The sequence below is a fragment of the Hemiscyllium ocellatum genome, chromosome 10 (genome assembly GCF_020745735.1).
Source record: "Hemiscyllium ocellatum isolate sHemOce1 chromosome 10, sHemOce1.pat.X.cur, whole genome shotgun sequence".
In the NCBI taxonomy this organism is placed as follows: domain Eukaryota; kingdom Metazoa; phylum Chordata; class Chondrichthyes; order Orectolobiformes; family Hemiscylliidae; genus Hemiscyllium; species Hemiscyllium ocellatum.
In genome coordinates this window covers 71,139,820-71,163,071 of record NC_083410.1, presented here as the reverse complement: position 1 = coordinate 71,163,071, position 23,252 = coordinate 71,139,820, and the positions used below count along the sequence as shown (strand labels likewise).

The 23,252-nt window shown below is 40.7% G+C and overlaps 1 protein-coding gene across 3 annotated transcripts in view; it reads right to left on the bottom strand.

The window, feature by feature from the left end:
- The window catches only part of LOC132819805 (synaptojanin-2-like), a 207,559-nt gene that overhangs the window by 44,649 nt on the left and 139,658 nt on the right, over positions 1–23,252 (bottom strand). For all 3 annotated transcript variants that reach the window (XM_060831596.1, XM_060831597.1, XM_060831598.1), the window contains 4 exons: positions 21,276–21,468; positions 16,252–16,410; positions 6,595–6,751; positions 532–643 (listed from right to left, as the gene is read on the bottom strand). In XM_060831596.1, the coding sequence (XP_060687579.1) occupies positions 532–643; positions 6,595–6,751; positions 16,252–16,410; positions 21,276–21,468 (621 nt within the window). The remainder of the gene's footprint in view (positions 1–531; positions 644–6,594; positions 6,752–16,251; positions 16,411–21,275; positions 21,469–23,252) is intronic.

The window sequence follows — 23,252 nt, the reverse complement described above, 5'->3', positions numbered from 1 at the left end:
CCCAACCCATGTCATTGCAGTTAGTCACCTCAGGACTCATCTGAGGAAGAAAGTAATTCTCTGTCTCAAAGAACCATCCAAGAACACCAAGCAACTCTACACTGAGCAAGAGATGGCAGCAAGATTGGTTCTTTTAATCCAATGTGGGGAAACATGGGCTGCATATGAAAGGTCCTAACTTAAACAGGCAGAGGAGTTTCAGAATACACCATCATTTAATACACTGACAGTTTTGTCAAAATTTATCCTTTCGGTATTCAGTATAATGTCAAATTCACTGAATTCTGACACATCGGCAGGTCTACCCACATTCATTAGCACGAAAGAAAGCTAAAAGCAAAAGCAATAAGTCATATTGTAATTTAGACTGACTTCTCAAGCTCCTCTGGATAATTAAAATAAAAATGCAAGAAACACTTGCAAAAGATTCAATTCAGTGAATGAGAAATTCTCACAAAATAATTCTGTTAATTGCAATTCTTCCTAAACTCTCTTGGCATCCAGAATACAATATCAATCACAATCACATACTTATGATCAGAGGCTTTCAACTCTGCTCTCCCATAATATAGCAAATCAGCAGGAGGCCACATTTTCTTCTCTTCTGTCCCGGCTTCATATTCACATTCCCTTAAATCGATGCCTAAATAGAGGAAATTGAAAATACTGATGGTTGATTGTGCATTGTTTATTTACTTTAAAATTAAAGTTACTTATTTTGATTAAATTAACAGCCTTATTTCTTCAATAGAATATCATTATGCTTTCCTACGGGAAGTTTTGAATGATGAGCTCTTACATGTGTCATGACTACACCTTCAAGGATAGGCAAGATTGTGCAAAGAAATAAGTTATTCCAAAATCTGCCCACATGAAGTGTCATGAGGAAAATAGATATTAGATGGACAGAAAATTAAATTCAACTCCTCGTGAAACGGTAACTGATCCACAAGCAGCCTAATCAACTACTTAAAGTGGAAGCTGTGTGGAGAGGAGTGGCAAGAACTTAGTCTGAAAAGAAAGAAGGAAAAAAACACATTTATTTCATAACACAGTGCTAACGTAAATACTGTGTGATTTTAATATTTTTAGACTTTGGATTTCAAATCAGTATCATATGAACACTGGCTAACCATAGAACAGTACAAATCATGAATGGGCTGTTTGGCCCATGATACTGTGCCGAACATGATACCAAAATAAACTAAACACATCAATAATGTTCATGGTCCTGACAGTAACTGTATACTTTTCCTTAATATGATCTTCCAAAGTGCAGCACTTCGCACTTACCTGGATTAAACTCCATATGCCATTTCCCTGCCCATATCTACAACTGATCTATATTCTGCTGTATCCTTTTACAACCTTCTACACTGTCCACAACTCCACCGATCTTCGTATCGTCTGCAAACTTACTAACCCACCATCTACCTTTTCATCGATGTAAATTAGGATATATCACAAACAGCAGAGGTCCCAGTAAGGATCTCTGCAGATCACTAGTCACAGACCTCCAGTCTAAAAAACACCCTTCCATCACCACCCTCTGTCTTTCATGGGCAAGCCAATTCTAAATCCACGCAGCCAAGTCACCCTGGAACCCATGTACCTTAATCCTTTGGATGAGACTGCCATGAGGGACCTTGTTAAAGCCTTACTAAAATCCACGTAGACAACATCCACTGCTCTACCCTTATTGATCACCTTTGTCGCCTCCTTGAAAAATTCAATCAAGTTACTACGGCATGACCTGCCCTGCACAAAGTCATGCTGACTGTCCCTAATCAGGTCACACTTTTCCAAATGTGTGTAAATCCTATCCCTAAGAGTTCTCTCTAATAACTTAACAACCACTGCTGTGAGACTCCCCAGACTATAGTTTCCCTTCTTGAACAGAGGATTAACATTAGGTACTCACCAGTCATCTGGGACCTCTCCAGTGGCTAGAGAGGACACAAAGACCTTGATCGAGGTGCTAGTAATCTCCTCTCTCGCCTCCCTCAAAAACCTGGGGTACATATGATCAGGTCTTGAGGACTTATCCACCTTAATGCTCTTCAAGAGACCCAACACCACTTCCTTCTTGATTTCAAAATGCCCAAGCATATCAGCATGCTCCACACAAATCTCACTATCCACTATATCATTCTCCTGGGTGAATATGGATGCAAAATACTCATTTAGGATCTCACCCACAACTCCTATCTCCAAGCATAAGTTGCCTCATTTATTCTTGAGCGGTCCTACCTTCTCTCTGATTAGCCTCTTGTTTTTCATGTATGTATAGAATGTCTTGGGATTCTCTTTAACCCTCCTTGCCAAGGTCATTTTATGGCCCCTTCTTGCTCTCCTATTTACCTGTTTGAGTTCTTTCCTGCTTTCTTTATCTGAGCCCTGTCTAATGTTAACTTCTTTTATCCTTTTGATTAAATTCAGAGCTTCCCTTGTTATCCAAGAGTCCCTCACCTTACCATCCTCATACTATATCTTCCTCATTCTCATACTCTTTACTGGAACATGCTGGCCCTGAACTCTGATCAGTACATCTTTAAACAACTCCCCCGTGTCAAATGTGGACTTGCCTGATTACAGCTCCACCCAATCAACACTCCCTAGCTCCTCCCAATACTAAAGTAATTTGCCTTTTCCCAGTTTAATACCGTCCCGCAAGGTCCTGACTTATCCTTATTCATAGTTATCTTAAAGCTTAAGAAGTTGTGATCACCATTTCCAAAATGCTTTCCCACTGAATGGTCAGTCACCTGGCCAGTTTTATTAGCCAGTACAAGGTCCAGTATGGCCCCTCCTCTAGTTGAACTATCCACATACTATTTTAAGAAACCCTCTTGGATGCACTTAATAAATGCAGCCCAGTCTTAAGCTTCTTGCTCTAAGGGATTCCCAGTCAATATTGGGAAGTTTAAGTGACCTTTACTTTTATGAGGAGTTCTAAATAAAATCAAAAACTTTGATTGTTTGTTTACGCTGAAGGGTTTACAATAGTAAACATTGAAAGGACGAAGCTTGCCTCTGATTTAGGGCAATGAAGTATTGATTTTAAGCTTAGAAAAGCCCAGAGACTGAAAGCTTTTAGGACGCAGTACTGGACGACACCTGACTAGGGTCAGAAGTAAATATAGTTTCTCTCCAAGAAAGAAGCATAAGATAATTCAGGGAAAGCACAGTTATCCTAAATTATAAGTATAAGTTTATGAAACTTCCAAGACAGATTTCGATAATAAACTGGTTATCAAAAGACTAAGAAAATTGAAGTTTTTCGTTTTGTGAGTATTCACTTAACAGTATTCACAGATCACAGGACAGAAGTGGAAAGAAGTTGTTAAGTCAAACTTTAAGATTTGATACAGAAGAATTTCTCTAGATCTGACTCACTATGAAGCTATGGTGTTAGGGAATGCACTAGATTTTGTTTTGCCATGTGTTTTTAAGTTTTTCAAACTGTATACTATGTTTCGATAGCTTGATTTGTTTTATTATAATAAAACTATATTCTAATAAAACAATATTCTAATAGAAAATCTGGAGCCTTATGTCCCTGTGTTTCTGTGAATGACCAACAATTTTTTTTTAAACTTGGTCTATCAAGAGGTTTCATTCTGGGATTTGTCTTGTCCAGTGGTAATGACAACTAGAATCATAATATTTGGCATACATATATAGTTCAATTAAATCTGTGAACAGTAAAACCAAAGATCATCTAATAAGTCATCAACAAGTGTCAAATATACATAACTGAAAGTTATTGCTCATTATTTACCTAAACAGACATTAATAACATTATACATTTTTCAAAAAATTCATATACAGCATTTTGTTGAACCAATATAAATTTTTTTGCATATGCATTCCTATTATTTTAGGGAACAATTTTCACTACTTGTTCAGCTGTTTATTCCTTACATTGCTACTTTGGCACGTTGTCAAGTGCTCTCAGCAGCTTATACATGATACAATGTCACAGCAACTCCTGCACAGCGTTCCTTTTTGATGCTATTTATGCTCATAACTCTCAGTGAAAGTTTACTGTGAGACTGTTCTTTGATTTTATCATGTTAATCCATGTACCGTGTGACCACGGCAGGAAAATGCATCACTAGAGCAAATGTTGAATCTTCTCAACGTAAGTGACAGCGTAAAATTGTGACTCATGATGTGAAATTAGACTTAATTAACAGAAGTAGTAATCATGCTGTCACCATTGCTCACCATCTTAGATTGCTGCCACCGACCATTTGATTTTGGGAAAGAGCAACAAGATCAATGAGAAAGCCAAACATGCTGTGTTTCATTCAATGCAATTATAACACACCAGCACAGCCAGGTAGTGGGGTGGTAATGGAAAACAGATTAGTGATGTGATGACAATCTTCATGAGAACAACACGGCGATCAGCCTCGTCTTTATCCCAGCAGAAGTTATCAGTCTTTATGAAAATAACAAAAAAGATCAAGGAGGGAGCCCTACTATAAATCTCTGTGAGAAAGAAGAAACCTTTGGTATGGGCAAGGGCTGATTTAGTCTTTTCCAGCTTTGATACAGCTTTAAGAAAATATATGTGCAGGGAAAGCTGCAAGTACTGACACTGATGCTGCTGATACATTTCTGGAGAAGTTTAGAAATTGATTAAGATTACATTCCCTACAGTGTGGAAACAGGCCCTTCCGCCCCACCAGTCCCTCTGAAGAGTAATCCACCAAGACCCATTTCCCTCTGACTAATGCACCTAATACTATGGGAAATTTACCATGGGCAATTCACCTGACCTGCACAACTTTGGATTGTGGGAGGAAACCGGATCTCCCAGAGGAAACCCACGCAGACACGGGGAGAATGTGCAAACTTCAGACTGACAGTTGCCAAAGGCTCGAATCGAACCTAGGACCCTGATGTTGTGAGGTAGCAGTGCTAACCACCGAGCCACTGTGCTGTCCTAGGATGTTCATCAAATTTCCCATGCAGATGATTCGAGTCTATACTGGATATGAATGCTATTAAGGACCTATAATGCTATTAATGAGTAAAGTGCTTCTGGTTTTAAGGCTCTGAACAGACGTCTTACTCTGTTGCCAGACAGCATTGCAAAAGGTGACAAGAAACTGAAACCTATGATCACTTGTCATGGTGAACACCCACGTACAATTAAAAAAATCATGTCTGCCCATCACCTGCAAATTGCACCATAAGGCATGGATAATTAGGCAGCTATTACATGACTGGTCCATGGACTACTTTGTACTAAGATGAAGTACTATTTTGCCAAGGAAATTTTGACATTTAAGATTCTTCTCATTTTGGACAATGCCAGTGCTCACAATTTGGACTATGAGGTTCTTTGTCCAAATGCCAAAATCATGTTCCTACTTTTGTAAACCGCATTCATCATACATCCAATGGACGAGAGAATCAGAGTGACATTTAAAGTCTACCATCTTTGTAAGACTTTCTGGACTCACAACAATAAAACTGATGAAGGGATGCCATCTGTCCAAGCCATCCGGAAGCAATTTAACATCATGGATGCTGTTAACGTCTCTGGTGCTGTATAGGACAAAGATCTGCTTCATCATATGAACAGTGAATGGAAGAAGTCATTCCCAGCGGCAGTGAACTACTAGGTTGCCTATGAACTGACCAGCACTCACAGTGAGTTAGTAAATCTGGGACATTAGGTGGGCCTTGAAGACGGAAAGAATGATGTTGCACACTTACTCAAGTCACATTCCAAGCCACTCAGTAATGCGGACCTGGTAGAGATGGATTCACAAGCATTGTGTGAAGAGACTTAAGATGATGCAGGTGATAATGAACCACTAGAACATGAAAAAGACCTGATCACAAAGTGTCTGCAAGATGCTTTCAGGCACAATGTTGAGGCCCTGAATATTCTTGGATGTCATGATCATCTGGCAGATCAATCAGCCAAAGTGCCACGGTTTGTTAATGACAGCTTGTCATGTTATCAATAGATTTACGATGCCAAGTTGTGTAAAGCAAAACAGTCAATTCTAGATATTTTCTTTAAAAGAATAACAACTTTTAAACCTTCTCAAGTCAAACCAGTCATGGGAAAAACCAGGACCGTCAGGCCTCTAAATGAAGACGACAGGTCAAAAGACAGAAATGCAGAAACAACACTTGCTCCCAGCAAGCCAAACAGTCACTTTTCCAAGGTAAGAATTAAAGTAAACATGTTTAAAACTGTTTAAAAGCCTGTATGTTTTGTGTACAGTACATGAAGATGAGTAATTAACAGAATAAAAGTCCATGATTATCCAAACAAAGGCAACTTAAAGAACTAGCCCTGACATAGCCCACCCCCTTAATTACATTATTCATCTGGAGTCTAAATCTGAATATTCATCACATTTTCCAAAATGTACCTCCTGCATAGGTAAATTGGCTCTATCTTCTGAAGGCAACTACCTTGTGGCTTAAAAATCATGACAACATTAAAAAATGACTATTACAACAGTTACTTCTTTAGATATTAAACAATTTTAGTTTACTATTAATACTTAGATAATAGTTAATCTATTTAAATATTAGATTAATATTTCAATTTTATCATACCAAACGTATCACAGGACCAATTTTTTCTCCACAACAGTACTCGATCTGTCCAAGCAGGAGTTCTGCATTTGTCACTGGTGTCATAAACATCTGTGCCCACATCATATTTGTATGTTGGAGCAAAATTGATGGTACCTTCAAAGAAATCTTTGAAAATCTAAATAAAAAATGCAAATTAAGAAAAAAACATTAACATTGTAAACAATAAAGTTTTTAAAAATAATTCTTCTTGAATGATTCAAGGAAGTTCTCTAAGCATAACTAATGGATTGTATTAGAAAAGCTTATAACTGTGCAGCTGGTTCATTGCATTGCACACTTTCCCCACAGAATGTAAAGTTCATATTGAACATACATACTTAAACATCTTTGGAATGAAGAAATAATCTGAAAGCCACTGATACATTTCAAGACAGATGTTGCAGTAAAAACAGTGGATATTAAATAACTTTGAAATGCTAAGAAGCTAAAAATGGTGGAAGAACAAATAATCAAAAAGCTAATTGAACTTTAGCCTTTATAATAAAAGGGTTGGATTACCAAAGGCAAAAGACTTATCTTAATTAAACAAAGCCCTAGATAAACCACTTTCAGAGAACTGGTTATGAATCTGAGCACAGCACCTTAGAAAGTATACATTGACTCTGTAGGAGAGCAGCATAAATTCGCTAAGATAACATCAGGGTTCAAAGATTAGAATATGAGGAGAGATTTCATAACTCAGGCTTATATTTGTAACATCCCAGAGGCTTGAATGACTTGGTTGACATTTTTAGGATTTTGAAAGGTTATTAGAAACCTTTTCTGATGGAGAGACAGGACAAGGTGACATAGCCTCAGATCAAGCCCAAGCACAGCGTATTGGAGGTGTGAAATGTTCTCCCACAAAAGACAGTAGATGTAAGTAGAATTAATAATGTTAAATTTAAGACTATTAGACTTTTATTAGCCTGAGGTATAAAAAGATTAGTATCCAAGGCAGGTGGGTAGAGTTCACATTACAGGGTTACTCATCTCTCAAACTAGTAATTTACCAAGCTCTCACCATATCACAAACTGCCAACCAGCAGCACTGAAAGATTCTTAAATGACACTAGATTAGCAATTTAAGGCTTTCAACTGGCTAATGGGCAAAAGCGCCAACTTTCCCAACACTTAAAATGCAATAAGGGTGGCAAAGTGTTGGATATGCAAACTCCCCACTTGTTATCCATCCATGCCCTGACACTCTCCTGGCTATCAGCCACAGCACAGAACCCAGTAAAATCTTCACCTAAGTTGCTATTTCAAGGGTCTCGAAGTTGTTGCGTGTAGACATAAGAGGCGCGTTACAGGTAGGTTGCTTGGCAGGAAGTGAGTCTTTACTAACTCCCTCTACAATAGCAAGAATGGATTGGTAGTCATATTACATCCTGACTGGCTTCCCACAAGTACAGGGCATTATCAACTGCATGCTTGTGACAATCCAAATGACTACCAAATTAATGGGGGTCTCATTAACATTCTAACAATGGACAGCTGGTATGCAACGACAAAAGGAGTTTTTGTTGGGAATACAATTTAAGGACAACATCGAAGTAAACGTGAATTACTTGGACAATTTCTGAACTGAACAGGAGCATGTGATTTCTTGGAAATGGGTTCAACAGTTCATGGGTGGACACTCACCTCCCATTTCTAATGTCAAACGTTTATTGTATATTGTAAGGCACTTGGAATTTTCTGGAAATCAAGTGGTTTCGCAGAAGTAGCTGAGCAAAGCAAGGAAATAACAAGTTAGGTTTATTATATAGCTATTGGATTACAAGAAAACTGGTTTTGAGGGGGTTAGGGTCTATGCTAATTGTGGCCTATCAACTTTCTCTGGTTTTAGAATTCTGTTTTTCAAACCCAGAATCAGTAAGTTGAGAAGGCACCCCTGAAATCACAACCTCTCTCTCCTAAAGTCTGATTCCTCGGAAATCGCTACTGGGAACGTAATAGAGTTTTCAAAAGCTAATTTTTTTTTAAGTACTACGAGCTGATCATTTGCAACAACTCAAACCCAAGTTGCTTGGACTCAGACTGAATAGTTATCATCAAGGTACAACTGTCAGTGATTCAGCTTTGTCAACAGAAAATTTCAGCAGACTTGAGGAGTTATCACATTTTATTGTTTATTTCTAGACTTTGGACCATAGGATTTTTTTTAACCCTTTTCCCTTTTTAATACTATCTTTGTAAAGACATATCATTTTCATGTGAGATAGTGCATGTCTGTGGGATGAAGGACATTACAGTTTTAACTGAGGATCATACCTTAGATGTTAATGAGTGGTTATCTCCAATTTAGTGAGAATAGGTTTTGTTAATAAGTTAATTAAAGAAGTTCAGTGACATTCCTTTTATACTTGATAGTAGCACTAATGACAGCAGTACTCTCTTTAAAGAGTATTTTAATGGAACTTGATTATCAGCATATTCCTCCCATTACAGTTGTGATAATTCATGCAAAATCGCAGTAGACTCCCTGGGAGCAGTTCCGATGTCTTCATCATGTTTAATGTCTCCAATAAGAGACAAGATAACCACTGCCCCTTGACATTTCCGCTATCAACATCCTCAGATTATTATTAATCGGAAACTCAAATTGACTTGCCAGGAAGGTTAGGAATGCAGCATCAAGTAACTCATATCCTGACTTCCCAAAGTCTATCCATCATCTGCAAATCAGGAGTGTGCAGGAATACTCTCTACTTGCAGATCCAACAACACTCAAGAAGCTTGATAGCAAACAGGTCAAAACAGTCTGCTTGATGGGCACGATAACCACAAACTTGCACACCCTACACCACCAACACTCTGTAGCAACAATGTGTAATATCTACAAGATGCACTGTAGAAATTTGCCAAAAATCCTGAGACAATATATTCAGAACTCATGACCACTCCCATATAGAAGGACAAGAACAGCAGATATGTGGGAATATATATTTGCAAGTTACCCTCCAATCTATTCATCATCCTCACTTAGAAATATACAGCAGTTCCCTCAGTGTCCCTGGGTCAAAATCCTGGCATTGTGCGTGTACCTGCAGCACATGGACTTCAGCAGTTCACCATCACTATATAAATAGGGGTGGACAATAAATGCTGGTCCAGCCAGCTACACCCATGTCTCATGAGTAAATTAAAGAACAATCCAGCACTCCAGCATTACAAAGCAATTTAGCTCAGGTGGCAGAAATAAGGAGTTGGTCATTGACTTATAAACAACTTAAATTTGATGTATTGTAGTCACACTTACCTAGATACAGTGCAAAGTTTTGTTTTGCAAGCAGTGCAGGCAGATCATAGCAAACTAGGACATACAGGTCACAGGGTGCTTAGACAGAGTGAGGTATACAAGGTTCCAGCTGCACTGGAGGTGCACAAAGCAAGATCAACTTTATTCAAAATTGAGAGGTCCATTCAGCAGTCTACTAACAGCAGACTGTTAAACCTTGATTATTTGGATAATTGAATGCCAAATATCGGTTTATCTGGCAAGATCGCAAGGTCCCAATGCTCAGCTAGACTATGTTATCCGGCATTCAATTATCCGGAATTAGATTAAACAAACAAAATACTCCCCGCCTGTGTCCTTTGGATAATCAAGGTTCTTCTGTATTCAAGCTTCAGTATCTTCTGCCCAACAGAAGAGGTTGTATGAGAGCTTTATGGGAGTGGCAGGGGTCTTTGATGTTGGCAGCCTTTTTGCAACAACAAGAGTAAATGGAATCCATGATGGAAGGTCGGCTTCTGTGATGGTCTGGGCTGTGCACACAATTTTCTGCAGTTTCTTACGGTACTGAGCACAGCAGTTTCTGTACCAGGCTGTTATGCATGCGAGTAGTATGCTTTCTATGGTGCATTTGCAAATGTTGGGAAGACTACGACAGATTGTTGGTTATTGTCATTACCACGAACTTTACACTGTCAACTCTCTCCACCTCAGTTCTGTTGACATAGATAGGTGCGTGTCCTCTCCTTCCTTCCCAAAGTTAATGATCAGTTATTTTGTTTTGCCAACATTGACAGAGATTGTTGTCATTGCACCAAGACCTCTACATCTTCCTGAATTCTGACTCTTTGTTGTTTGACATCCAGCCACCAAGGTGGCGTCGTCAGCAAACCTGCAAATGGTGTTCATGTGGAATTTGTCTACACAGTCATGGGCGTACAGCGAGTACAGTAGGGGGCTGAGAAAACATTCTTGCCAGTGCCAGTGTTGAGGATTATCATGGAGGAAGTGCTGTTGTCTATCTTCGCTGATTGCAGTCTGCAGTCAGGAAGCTGAGGATCCAGTTGATGACAGCGGAGCTGAGACCTAGGTCTTGGAGTTTTGAGATTAGTCTGGTAGGGATTATGATGTTGAAGATGGAGCTGTAGTCGATCAGTACGAGCCCCATGGTGTCCTTGCTATCCAGATGTTCCAGTGATGAGTGTAGGGCTGAAGAAATGATGTCCTGTTTGCCACTAGGAAATTGCAGGGGATCGAGGCAGGTTGGGAGAATAGAGTTGGTGAGGGCTATGACCAGCGTCTCAAAGCACTTCATGATTATGGATGTCAGAGCCACTGGGCAGTAGTTGTTGAAGCATGTTGCATGTGTTTTCTTTATACTGGAATGGTGGCAGTGTTCTTGAAGCAGATGGGGACTACACATTGCAGCAAGGAGAGGGTGAAAATGTCAGCAAATACCTCCACTTGCTGGTCCACACAGGAGATAAATATATAGCCAGGGACTCTGCCTGGGCCAGTCATTTTCCATGGGTTTACTCTCAGGAAGACTGATCTGACGTCTGCAGCGGTGATGGGGGAACAAGTGTGTCCTGGCCTATTGGGACAGGTGACACCGTGCCACTGGCAATCTGCTCAAACTGAGCAGAGAAAGCATTGAGTGCATCAGGGAAGGGATGTAATTTTGTCTGCTATTTTGTTCTGCTTCATTTTATATCCCGTTATGCTGTGTAGGCCTTGCCATACGCGTCCGTATGGTTAGTTTGGGCCTCTAGCCTGGTCTGGTATTCCTCATGATATTTCTAATGGCCTGGAGGGCCATACCTGGATTTCATGTATAGGTCTGGGTTATCTGACTTAAATGCTACATGCCTGGTCTTCAGTAAGCAGTGGATTTCCCCATGGTTCACCCAAGGTTTCCAGTTAGGGAACACATGGATTGAACCAGACAAAAAGACACACAAGTGAATTGCATAAACATCCTGATGAAAGTCATAGGACCATCCAGGTGGGTTAACTGAGCAAATTCATGTATCAGGACTGCCCTTCAGACTCCCAGTGAGGTCTCTAGGGTTTTTCCATACTCATCAGCAAGCTCCTAAAGAATCTTAACAGCTCCTGCATGGTACTACACAGCCAAAATGTTTGGAGCTGCACACATTTACAAAGATGTTCATCAGATATCTTCTAACAGTGAGAACATTAAAGTGGAGGAGGAGATTGACACTGAGCAATCTTCTTCATAGGCAATCACTTGGGATTAAGGTTGACTTTCTTCCACTCCAGTGTTATGGGTCCTGGGGGGCATGAAACAGAACTATAGAGCAATGGGAAGATAGGGTATGGCAGTAAATTTGCTGATGACATGAAATTTGGCAGGAAAGTGAGGTGTAAAGAGAACATAACTTATTTATATCTTTTGATAGTCTCCTTAAGTCGGTAAGATCTGGTAAATGGAGTATAAAATCTATTTTGGCAGAAAGAAAAAAAATGAAACATATCATCCAAGTGGTTAAAAAGCTGCAGAGCTCTAAGATGCAGAGAGAACTGGGTGTCCTAGTATGAGAATTGTAGAAGGATAGCATGTAGATACAGATAGTAATCAGAAAAGCTAACAGAATATTATGCTTTATTGCGGGAGAATTGAATGCAAGAGTAAGGAGATTGTGCTTCAGTTGTACAAGACATTGGTGAGATTGTATTTGGAGTACCAGGACAATACAGATTTCACCCTATTTACAGAAAAATGTTAATACATTTGAAGCAGTTCAAAGAAGGTTTATTAGACTAATAACTGGACTAAGTAGATTGTCTTTTGAGGCAAGGCTAGACAGATCAGGCTTTTTTCCTCTGGAGTTTAGAAGAGTCAGAGGTGACTTAATTGAAACATACAAACAGAGGGGACTCTACCAGCTGGAAGTCAAAAAGATATTTACACCTGTGGGAGAATCTTGAACTGGTGGTTGTCCATTTAAGACAGAGATGAGGGAACATTCTTTTTCTCAGAGATGAGTGTACAAAGGAACCTCGATTATCCATATACCAACTATCCAAAAATCGGATTTTCAGAAGGAGATCTCGAGGTCCCGACAGAAGCATTACATCAAACATGTATTTCCAACGCTGGTCGCGTCTTTTGTTTACAGTGATTAAAAGTCCTGCCGAGAACAGTCCTGGACTGATGGGAGCGCAGGCACTGTCTCTAAATGACTGACCGCCTGCACCACCCTTCCCTCTCCCCACATTTTCCCTGGAATTCTACACAGGGGTGCACCCTAAACGCCTCTTCCCCAGATAATCTCTCTAACATTGCCCTGTAGAGGGCAAAGCTGGAATCGGTCAAAGTGCTGCAGTAAAAGATAGTGTGCGTGCCCGCGCTATTTGGAGACCCACCCTACAAAAGGCAGCAACAGCAGCAGTCTTGGTGTCCAGTACAGCTGCCCTGGAGAGTGGGCGGGACTGGACGGAGGGATGTTGGGGGCAGGCAGTGGGCGGTGTTGGACGGGGTTTGGGGGGCGGGAGGAGCAGTGTTGGACAGGGTTGGGGGAAGGTGGGGGGAGCGGCGTTGGACGGGGTTGGGGCAGGTGGGGGCGGCGGTGTTGGAGGGCAGGAGGGGAAGCGGTGTTGGATGGGGTTAGGGGCAGGTGTGGATGGCGGTGTTGGATGGGGTTGGGAGGCAGGAGGGGAAGCGGTATTGGACGGGGTTGGGGCGGGCAGGGGGCGGTATTGGATGGGTTTGGGGCAAGAGGGTGGAGCAGTGTTGGACAGGGTTGGGAGGCAGGTGGGGGTGTGGTGTTGGGGGACAGGTGGGGGTGGTATTGGATGGGGTTTAGGGTGCGGGCAGGGGAGCTGTTTTAAATGGGGTTGGGGGTGGATGAGGGTGGTGGTGTTGGATGGGGTTGGGGCAGGAGGGTGGAGCAGTGTTGGATGGGGTTGGGAGGCAGGTGGGGGGTGGCGTTGGGGGACAGGTGGGAGCGGTATTGGATGGGATTGGGTGTGCGGGTGAGGGGGTGGTTTTAGGTGGGGTCGGGGGGCCTTGCATGCGCTGTGATGCTACCTTATCTCCTGAACAGAAAGCAGACTTTACAGGAAACTCAAAGCCCCAGAGGAAATGCATTGAATCGATTAACCGAATAATCAATTATCCAAACAAAATAGCACCCACCCATCTCATTCGGATAATCTAGGTTCCTTTGTATTTGGAACTTCCTTCCTCAAAAGAAAGTGAATGCAGAATTTTTAAATACAGTACTTTTCAGACTGAGATAGATAGATTCATGATCATGAAAGTAATAAAAGTTTTTCAGGAATGTGCAGGAATGTAGAATTGAGGTTAAATCAAATCAGTTATGATCTTATTGAATGGCCATCATGAACGGCCAACTCTTGTTCCTTGTTCATATGTAATGAATCCTTTAGTTGGCTTCCATATCACTAGCACTTCCCCAAAGCATTGAACAAACTAATCCTATGGCCATGTCTACACCCATTGCACACTTGCCTCATGGGTCTCATAATGAAGCAAGTAAAAGAGCATGCTGACATGGGATAAATAGTGGGCACAGAAGCTGGTTACATCATTAAGCTGCTTCTGTGTAGAACCCAAACTTGGGTATAATGTTCTGAAAGAACTGTAGATGCTGTAAATCAGAAACAAAAACAGAAGTTGCTGGAAAAGCTCAGCAGGTCTGGCAGCAGCTATGAAGAGAAACCGGAGTTAACGTTTCAGATCTGGTGACCTGAGAAAGGGTTCTGAGGAGGGGTCCCTTGACCTGAAACGTTAACTCTGATTTCTCCTTACAAATGCTGCCAGACCTGCTGAGCTTTTCCAGCAACTTCTGCTTTTTGTTGGGTATAATGTTCCTGTTCCTCATTCTTTCAGACACCTTTGTATCACTTGACTTTAGCAGGTTCCTTCCTCCAACACTCCTGACTGCACCAAGCCACAAATACAGGGAGCTTGAATCTGTACGATGGCCTTGCCTTATGTGAGTTCATGTTAATATCTCCTGGAATCCCCATATTTCATTTTTGTATTACACCCATAAATTATCAATTTGACATCACATCATGTGCATCACTGAAAAGCTTGGAAATGCAAAACCCAGAAAAAAACCCTCTCAATCATTCAAAATAAAGTTAGTGAACCTATCCTCAAGTTAATGTATGGGCCTTGAACATTCTCCCGTCTACTTCCCCTTCTGAAACTGGTTTTTGCATTAATGTGCAAAAATTGTTCATAACAGTGGCAGTAAGAACAAATACATACTTGTAGAAATATTAGACTTGAATTCACTCGCTAAAACCAAGAGCACATTGCAAATAACCCTTGGTAATGTACTCCTCCTCATAACATAAAATCAGACATTGGGGCACAGGCGTTTTTGTATTAAGTTATAAATACATTTTACTAGATTATCATTATAAATCAATGAGCAATAATGCATCCTGCTGTTTCCTAGAGTCATAGAATCCCTGCAATGCAGATAGAGGTTGTTCAGCCAATCGAAGAGCATCTTATCCCCTAAACCCTTATTTATCATGGCTAATCCACCAAGCCTGCATATCCCTGTACACTATGGGTAACTTAGCTCGGCCAGCCCACCTAACTTGCACATCTTTGCACTGTGGGAGGAAATCAGAGCACCAGAAGGAAACCCACACAGACAAGGGGAGAATGTGCAAACTCCACAGAGACAGTTGCTGACGCTAGAATTGAATCCAGGTCTTTGGCACTGTGAGGCAGCAGTGCTAACCACCGAGCCACTAAAATCACAGAATCCCTACAGTGTGGAAAGAGGAAGTTCGATCCATCGGATCTGCACCGATCCACCAAAGACAATCCCACCCAGACCCACGTCCCCAACCCATTCCTGTAACCTTGCATTTAACAAGGCCAACCCACTTAAGCTGCTCATCCCTGGATATTACTGGGCATTTAGCACGGCCAATCCACCTAATGTGCATATCTTTGGACTATGGAGCAGCTGGAGGAAACCCACACACAGACACAAGGAGAATGTGCAATGTGAATGTGAATGAGAATGTCCCTGACAGACAATCACACAAGGCTGGAATCGAACCTGGGTCCTTGGCACTGTGAAGCAGCAGTGCTAACCACTGAGCTATTGTGCCACAAATGAACGTGACCTTACAGATGCATAGCCAAGCTCAGATATAGCACGCACTCCTTGTCAGAGAACTAAACCCTGGTCTCCCGTGTGACGGGGGGGGGGGGGGATACTAACCATCGAGAAGTTGCTGAGGAAGGGTCACTCAACCCGAAATGTTAACTCTGATTTCTTTCCACAAAAGCTGCCAGACTTGCTAAGCTTTTTCAGCAATTTCTGTTTTTATTTATGAGCAATGACTACCCTGGAAAAATAAATTTTACTCACTTTATTCTCAGTCTTCTGATGTTGCAATTGGTCATAGACCTGAAGAGTTTTCCAGTCCTGTCCTTTAATGTGGTGAAGGATTTCTTCATGTGGAAGATCAAGGCGGAAGTTTGAATCTCCACACCAGAATACATAGTCATGGGAGAAAACATTTCTTCCCTGTCACAATAAATGAACAGCAAATATTATGTAAACAAATTGAAATAGGATAGAAATTTTCTAAGCAATTACTAGTCTAATAGGATGTCACTCAAGTGAAGGAAATGGAATGTTAAAGAAGTAACATACCTTTTTGTGTCTTCAATGAAACAATAGATTCAAGACCAGAGTAGTGCTGGAAAAGCACAGCAGATCAGGCATTTCCTGCTCCTTGGATGCTGCCTGACCTGCTGTACTTCTCCAACACCACGCTAATCTTGTCTCTAATCTCCAGCATCTGTAGTACCCACTTTCGCCTAGATTCAAGACCAGTCAAACCAGCAACATTTGCAGACTCCTTCCTGAAAGCCTCAAAGTCTAACATTGAGTCATGGAGTCTGGAGTCAATGTATCAGGTCAAATGTGGGCAAGGAAACCTTCCACTGATTATTACCTACCATCCTCCCTTGACTGAGGAATCAGAAGTTTTCCATGTTGAACAACACTTGGAGAAAGCACTGAGGTTGGCAGGGGTGCAGAATGTACTCTGGGTAGCGGATTTCAATGGTCTCCATCAACAACTGCTCAGCAGCACTATACAGATCAAGCAGGACAAATCCTAAATGACATAGATGTTAGACTGGGACTAGGGCAGCTAGTGATGGAACAAATCATAGGGAAAAAACTTACTTAACCTCATCTTAACCAATCTGTCAGAGATGCATCTGTCCATCTATCAGTAAGATACTGTGCATTCCTCATGGAGATGAAACCCTACCTTCACATAAAGAACACTCTCTATCATGTTGTGAGACATTATTATTATACTAAATGGGGCAGACTTTAAACAGATCTAGCAAATCAAGATTAGGCATCCATGAGCTGCTGTGGTTATCAGCAGTAGCAGAATCACAGTCCAACACAATCTCATTACCCTGCATATCCCCCATTCTACAATTACTGTCACCATCAAACAAGGGAATCAACCCTGGTCAAATGAAGAATGCAGGAGGGCATATCAGTAGCAACACCAGGCATACATTAAAAACAAGATATCAACCTGGTGAAGCTACAAAACCACTTGCATACCAAACAGCAAAAGTAACTGAACTAAACAATTCCTTGGGTCAGATTTAAGCTCTGCAGTCCTGTCACATCCAGTCATGAATTGTGGTGTACTATTAAACAACTTGCTGAAGGCGGAGGCTCCACAAATGGTGGTGAAAGGTATCATCAACACTGCTATCCAGCAGCATTAGCTCAGCAATGGTTCACAAATGACTAGACTTGGTTCTACCAGGGCCATTCAGTTTCTGATCTCATTACGGCTTTGGTCCAAACACAGACAAAAGAGCTGAATTCTAGAGGTGAGGTGAAAATAATAGCCCTTGGCATCAAGGCTACATTTGACTGATCGCAGCATCAAGGACCATAGCAAAACTCAAATCACTGGGAAACAGGGGAAGAGCTTTCTGCTGATAAGGTGACTGACTTCCAATATCATCCTAACTCCAGGAAAGTTTGCAGGAGTTCCTCAGGGTAGTATCCCAAACCCAAGCATTTTCCAAATGGCCTCCCCTCCATCAAGGTCAGAAGTAGGGGATGTTTGCTGATTATTGCACAACGTTCAGTACTATTTATGACTCTCTGATACTGAGGAAGTCTTTATTCATATGCAAAAAGAACTGGACAACATCCAGGCTTGGGCTGAAAAGTGACAAGCAGTATTTATATCATACAAAATGCCAGGCAATGACAATCTCCAAAAGACACAATCCACCCATCATCCCTTAACACTCAATAGCATTACCATCACTGAATCCCCCACTATCGAGATCCTATAAGTTACCACTGACCAGAAACTCAAATGGACTTGCCATATATAAACAATGGCTACACAAGCAGGTCCAGAGGCTAGGAATACTTCACCAAACAACTCAATTCCTGCCTCCCCCAAAGCCTGCCTATCATCTACAAGGCACAAGTCAGGAGTGTGCTGGAATACTCCCCACTTGCCTGGATGGGTACAACACACTCAGGAAGCTTGATCCCAGCTAGGATAAAATAGCCCACTTGATTGGCACCACATCTACAAATATCCACGCCCTCACTAATGATGTTCAGTAACAGCAAAGTGTACTACCTATAAGATGTTCTGCAGAAATTTACCAAAGATTCTGTGATAGCATCTTTCAAATTCATAACCATTCCCCTTTAAAATGACAAGGGCAGCAGATATATGGGAACACCACCACCTGCAAACTCCCCTCCAAGTCCTTCACCATCCTGAATTTTTCTGTGTCAAATCTTGGTATTCTCTAACAACATTGTGGGGCTACATACTGCACATGGGTTACAGCGGTTCAAGAAGGCGGTTTTCCACCACCTTCTCAAGGGCAGTCAGGGATCGGCAACAAATGCTGACTTAACTAGCAACACCTACATCCCACGAGTGAATATAAAATAAAGCCTCTGATGCTGGCCATGGCAATAAACTGATATATTTTATGTTTGTTCCAAGCTGGAGCAGGCAATATTTGCAAAATTCCCTTCTCTGTCATCTGTTGTCACCCGAGGGAATCACTGGAGCTTGTATTCCAAAGGAGCTGATGCATTTCACTTGAAGCTGATAAAGTGAGCATATGCTTTAAGATGGTCGCAGGCATTCTTGTGGTGCAGGTTGACACATACTGCATTCACATTTGTTCTGGTATCTACACTTACCAGATACATATATCATTAAAATGTCATGAACAAGAACAGAAATTAATCAAAAGCACTAATAGAATTCTGGCCATTTTATGCAGAGGAGTAAAATACAAACAGATGTCATGCTTTTACTGTGCAAAGCTCTGGTCAGATTACATGTGGAACAGTGTGAGAAGTTCTAGGCACCATATCTTTGGTAGGATATGACCAGCCTTGGATACAATGCAGTGTAGATTTACCAGAATGCAACCTGAACTTGAAAGGTTAAATTACAAGAAGAGGTAAAAATTCCTTAACCATGACAAGGTAACTCTGCTTTCTTTTGCTCAGACGCTGTCTAATCCATGATTATTTCCAGCAATATTTTCTTCAGATTTCTTGGATAATAATTATTTCATTTTTGTTTTGCACAAATTAGTTTTGTATTCCCTGGAATGTAGGAGATTAGAAGGTGATTTGATCAAACTTTTGAAAATATTAAGGGAATAGATAATGCAAGACTAAGGTCATATCCAAAACACTACACTTAAGCCAATCAGATGAGGCTCTAGTCAGAGCAAATCAAAACATGTACATCTCTATGACTCTACAGGGTGGTAGACGTTTGCAACATTTTTCTGCAAGCAGCAGTTACTGCTGGATCAACTATTATTCTTAAGACTGAGAAGCACAGACTTTTGCTAGTCAAACATATCAAATGATATGGGACACAGGCAGGTATATGGTGTCAGGTCAGATCTGCCAAAATCTCACCAAATGGCAGAACAGACTCAAAAAGACTGCACCTAGACTCATCAAATTACTTAGGGCACTATGGCGGGCCTTCAACCAATTGAGTGTACGCTGGCTCACCACAAAGCAATCCAGTCAGTCTACTTCTCTGCTCAAGGCCATTTAATTTCTTTCTTTCAAGTACCCACCCAATATTCTTTTGAAACTATTCATTGCTTTTGTTAATACTATAAGTCTGATTTCATTATCACCCACTGAATAAAGAAGTTCTTCATCATATTCTGTTTACATCTCTTTACTTAAAATCCTAAATCTATGTCTCCTAATACTTTCTTCATTAGCTAATAAATAGCTGTGTGTGTCTACCTTCCAAAAACTTGGACTAATCTTGTCCATTTCTGTCAAATCTCCTCTCAATTTCCTTTGCTCCATGCAGAATGCACAAGCTTCAGTAATCCAATCTTGTAAAGAAACGCCAGTTCCTTTATTCCACTGTAGCAACTCGGTCATTTTCAACAGCACCTCCCAACTGACTGCATCTATCACTTAGAAGGGCAGCAAGCCCATAAGAACAACACCACCTCCTAGGCTCTTTACATGTCACAAATTCCTTTCCCCACAAAGGAATTTCTCACTTTTCTCTCACTGTTGCTGGGTCAAAGTCATATAAATTCCCTATCTTACAGCACTGTATAGGAATCTTCCTACGCGGATTACAGTGCTTTGAAATAGTTGGTTCATTACCACCTTCTGAAGAGCAATTAAAAATAGATAAATGTTGACATTGCACAATGCCCATAATACATTCTAAAATAGTGCATCATCAAATCCATCCACAGTCTTTCTCGTTCTCACCTTCTTAATGTGAAGACACATTATAGGTTATAGTTATTAAATTAATACAGATTATCATTTCCCTGTATCATCTTCATTTCCAATGCGTAACCTTGCATATACACTTTTTATTGCTCTTCAAAAACATGGCATTTTTCTCCCCTAACTTTTTTCCATTCCTGTTCCAAAGCTTGTTCTGCCAATTTATTTTTCATACCAATACTTCTTCATCATGCCTTATACCTAATAAATTTTAATTAAACTAGTTATGGTCATGATATTAAAATTTTCTCCTAACTTCTGGTTGTTTTCTTACTCTGCTTTGATGTATCTTTTGAACATTATCAATTTCTGTACTAGCAATCCCGATTTCAATAATTGGCACTAAACGACTATTTCAGAGTTTTGTGCAAAATATACATGTACAATAAGAACATGCTGGAACAAACTAAACTCATTTTTATATGACTCACCAAGAGAAAAGAAAAAATTTAAACAAAATCAAAATGGAGAATCCATCATCTTAATTCCTGGGCTACATTTAAATCTGGTTCCAGAGGTAAACAGTATGCTAATTGACTAAAACGTAAATGTGCAGAAAGAATAAATACCATTGGGAAGCTGAGCTTCTGCATGATTTCTCTATAATCTTCATTTCTTTCTTTCACTTGTGACTGTCCAGCTGTCAGATGGGCACATATGAAGCAGAGTGTGCTGCTGTAAAACTGCAGACGAAGTGCTACTGCTCCTTTGTTCCCAGTCTTTCCACCCATCCCAGTCTTCACCCTATCCACAGCAACCTCTCTGCAAAAGAAAAATGAAACAGATTTTCTATTTACATTTTATTCCCTACTTCCTCACTTGTTTTACTTATTAAGACCAGAAAAAAAAAACTGGAGCAATCCTGGCAACTTGTTAAGATCACAGAACTTTTAAAAAACCCTCAAATTTCCTACAATTTCTCCATATCTCAGTTCTCCTGATGTCCAGGAACCTATTGATCTTAGTCTTGAGTTTATGAATTGACTGCCCTCATCTTTCAGCTAGAATATTCACAAGCTAGTGGTGGGACCTCTACCTAACATCACCAATGGATATGGTGGTCAGAGAGGATCATGGGCCCAAGATGTTTTAAAATATTCTTTCATGGAACATGGGCACCATTGGCAAGGCCAGTCATCGTTTCCTATTCCTAAATGCCCTTGAAGTGGATTACTCGATCTTTCAGAGGTGGCTAAATGTCAATCACATTGCTTTTGGTCTGGAGTTACATGTACGTAACACTGGGTGATGATGGCAGATTTCATTACCATAAGGCATTAATGGATCAAATGGACTTTTGTTTTAACAACTGATGACAGTCGACATGCCCACCATTATTGATACTAGTTTTATGTTCCATATTTATTTCCTTAATTCAAATTCCATCAGCTGCCATAGCAAGATTTGAACTGATGTCCTTGGAGCATTAGCTTAGCCCTCTGGGTTACTAGATGAATGTTACTACCACCAATACCTCCCAGGATGTCAGTAGGTGAAAAATAGCTGAAGAGACAATAGCCATTGGTTAGGATGTAGGTTCGCTCGCTGAGCTGGAAGGTTCATTTCCAGACTTTTCATCACCCTACAAGGTGACATCTTCAGTGGGCCTCCGGCGAAGCACTGCTGATAATTCCTGGTTTCTATTTATATGTTTGAGTTTTTTTTGGGTTGATGATGTCATTTCTTGTGGTGATGTAATTTCCTGTAGTGAACTCACATCCTGTTCTTTTTCTCAGGAGATGGTACATGGGGTATAACTTGATGTGTTTGTTGATAGAGTTCTGGTTGGAATGCCATGCTTCTAGGAATTCTTGTGCGTGTCTTTGTTTGGCTTGTCCTAGGATGGATGTATCGTCCCAGTCGCAGTGGTGTCCTTCCTCATCCGTATGTAAGAATACTAGTGAGACACAAAATGACATGACTCTTTCTCACTAGTATCCTTACATACAAATGAGGAAGAACACCATTTCGACTGGGACAACACATCCAACCTAGGACAAGCCAAACAAAAACACGCTCGAGAACTCCTAGAAGCATGGCACTCCAACCAAAATTCTATCAGCAAATACATCGAGTTAGACCCCATCTACCACCCCCTGAGAAAAAGAACAGGAAGTGACTTCACTGCAGGAAATGACATCACCAACCCAAAAAAACCCAAACATATAAATAGAAACCAGGAATTATCAGCAGTGCTTTGCCGAAGGCCCACTGAAGATGTCACCTAGTAGGGTGACAAAACGTCTGGAAATGAACCTTCCAGCTCAGTGAGCAAACCTACATCTAGAACTACAACCTGAGCTACAAATCTTCTCAAATCTAACCAATAGTTTAGTGAGTTTTGAAAACAGCTCATTTAGAAAATTTAATGAAGTATGATTTTAATTATCCCACTAACAGCATGGAGAACAAAATACAGTAATTTGTAGACAAAATTCAAATTCAACAGATTATACAAAGGATTGAAAGTTATATCCATTGATGTCAACTTAAATGTAGAAAGCTGACAAATGCAAAGAGTGATTGTCAGCATGTAATGAATGGGG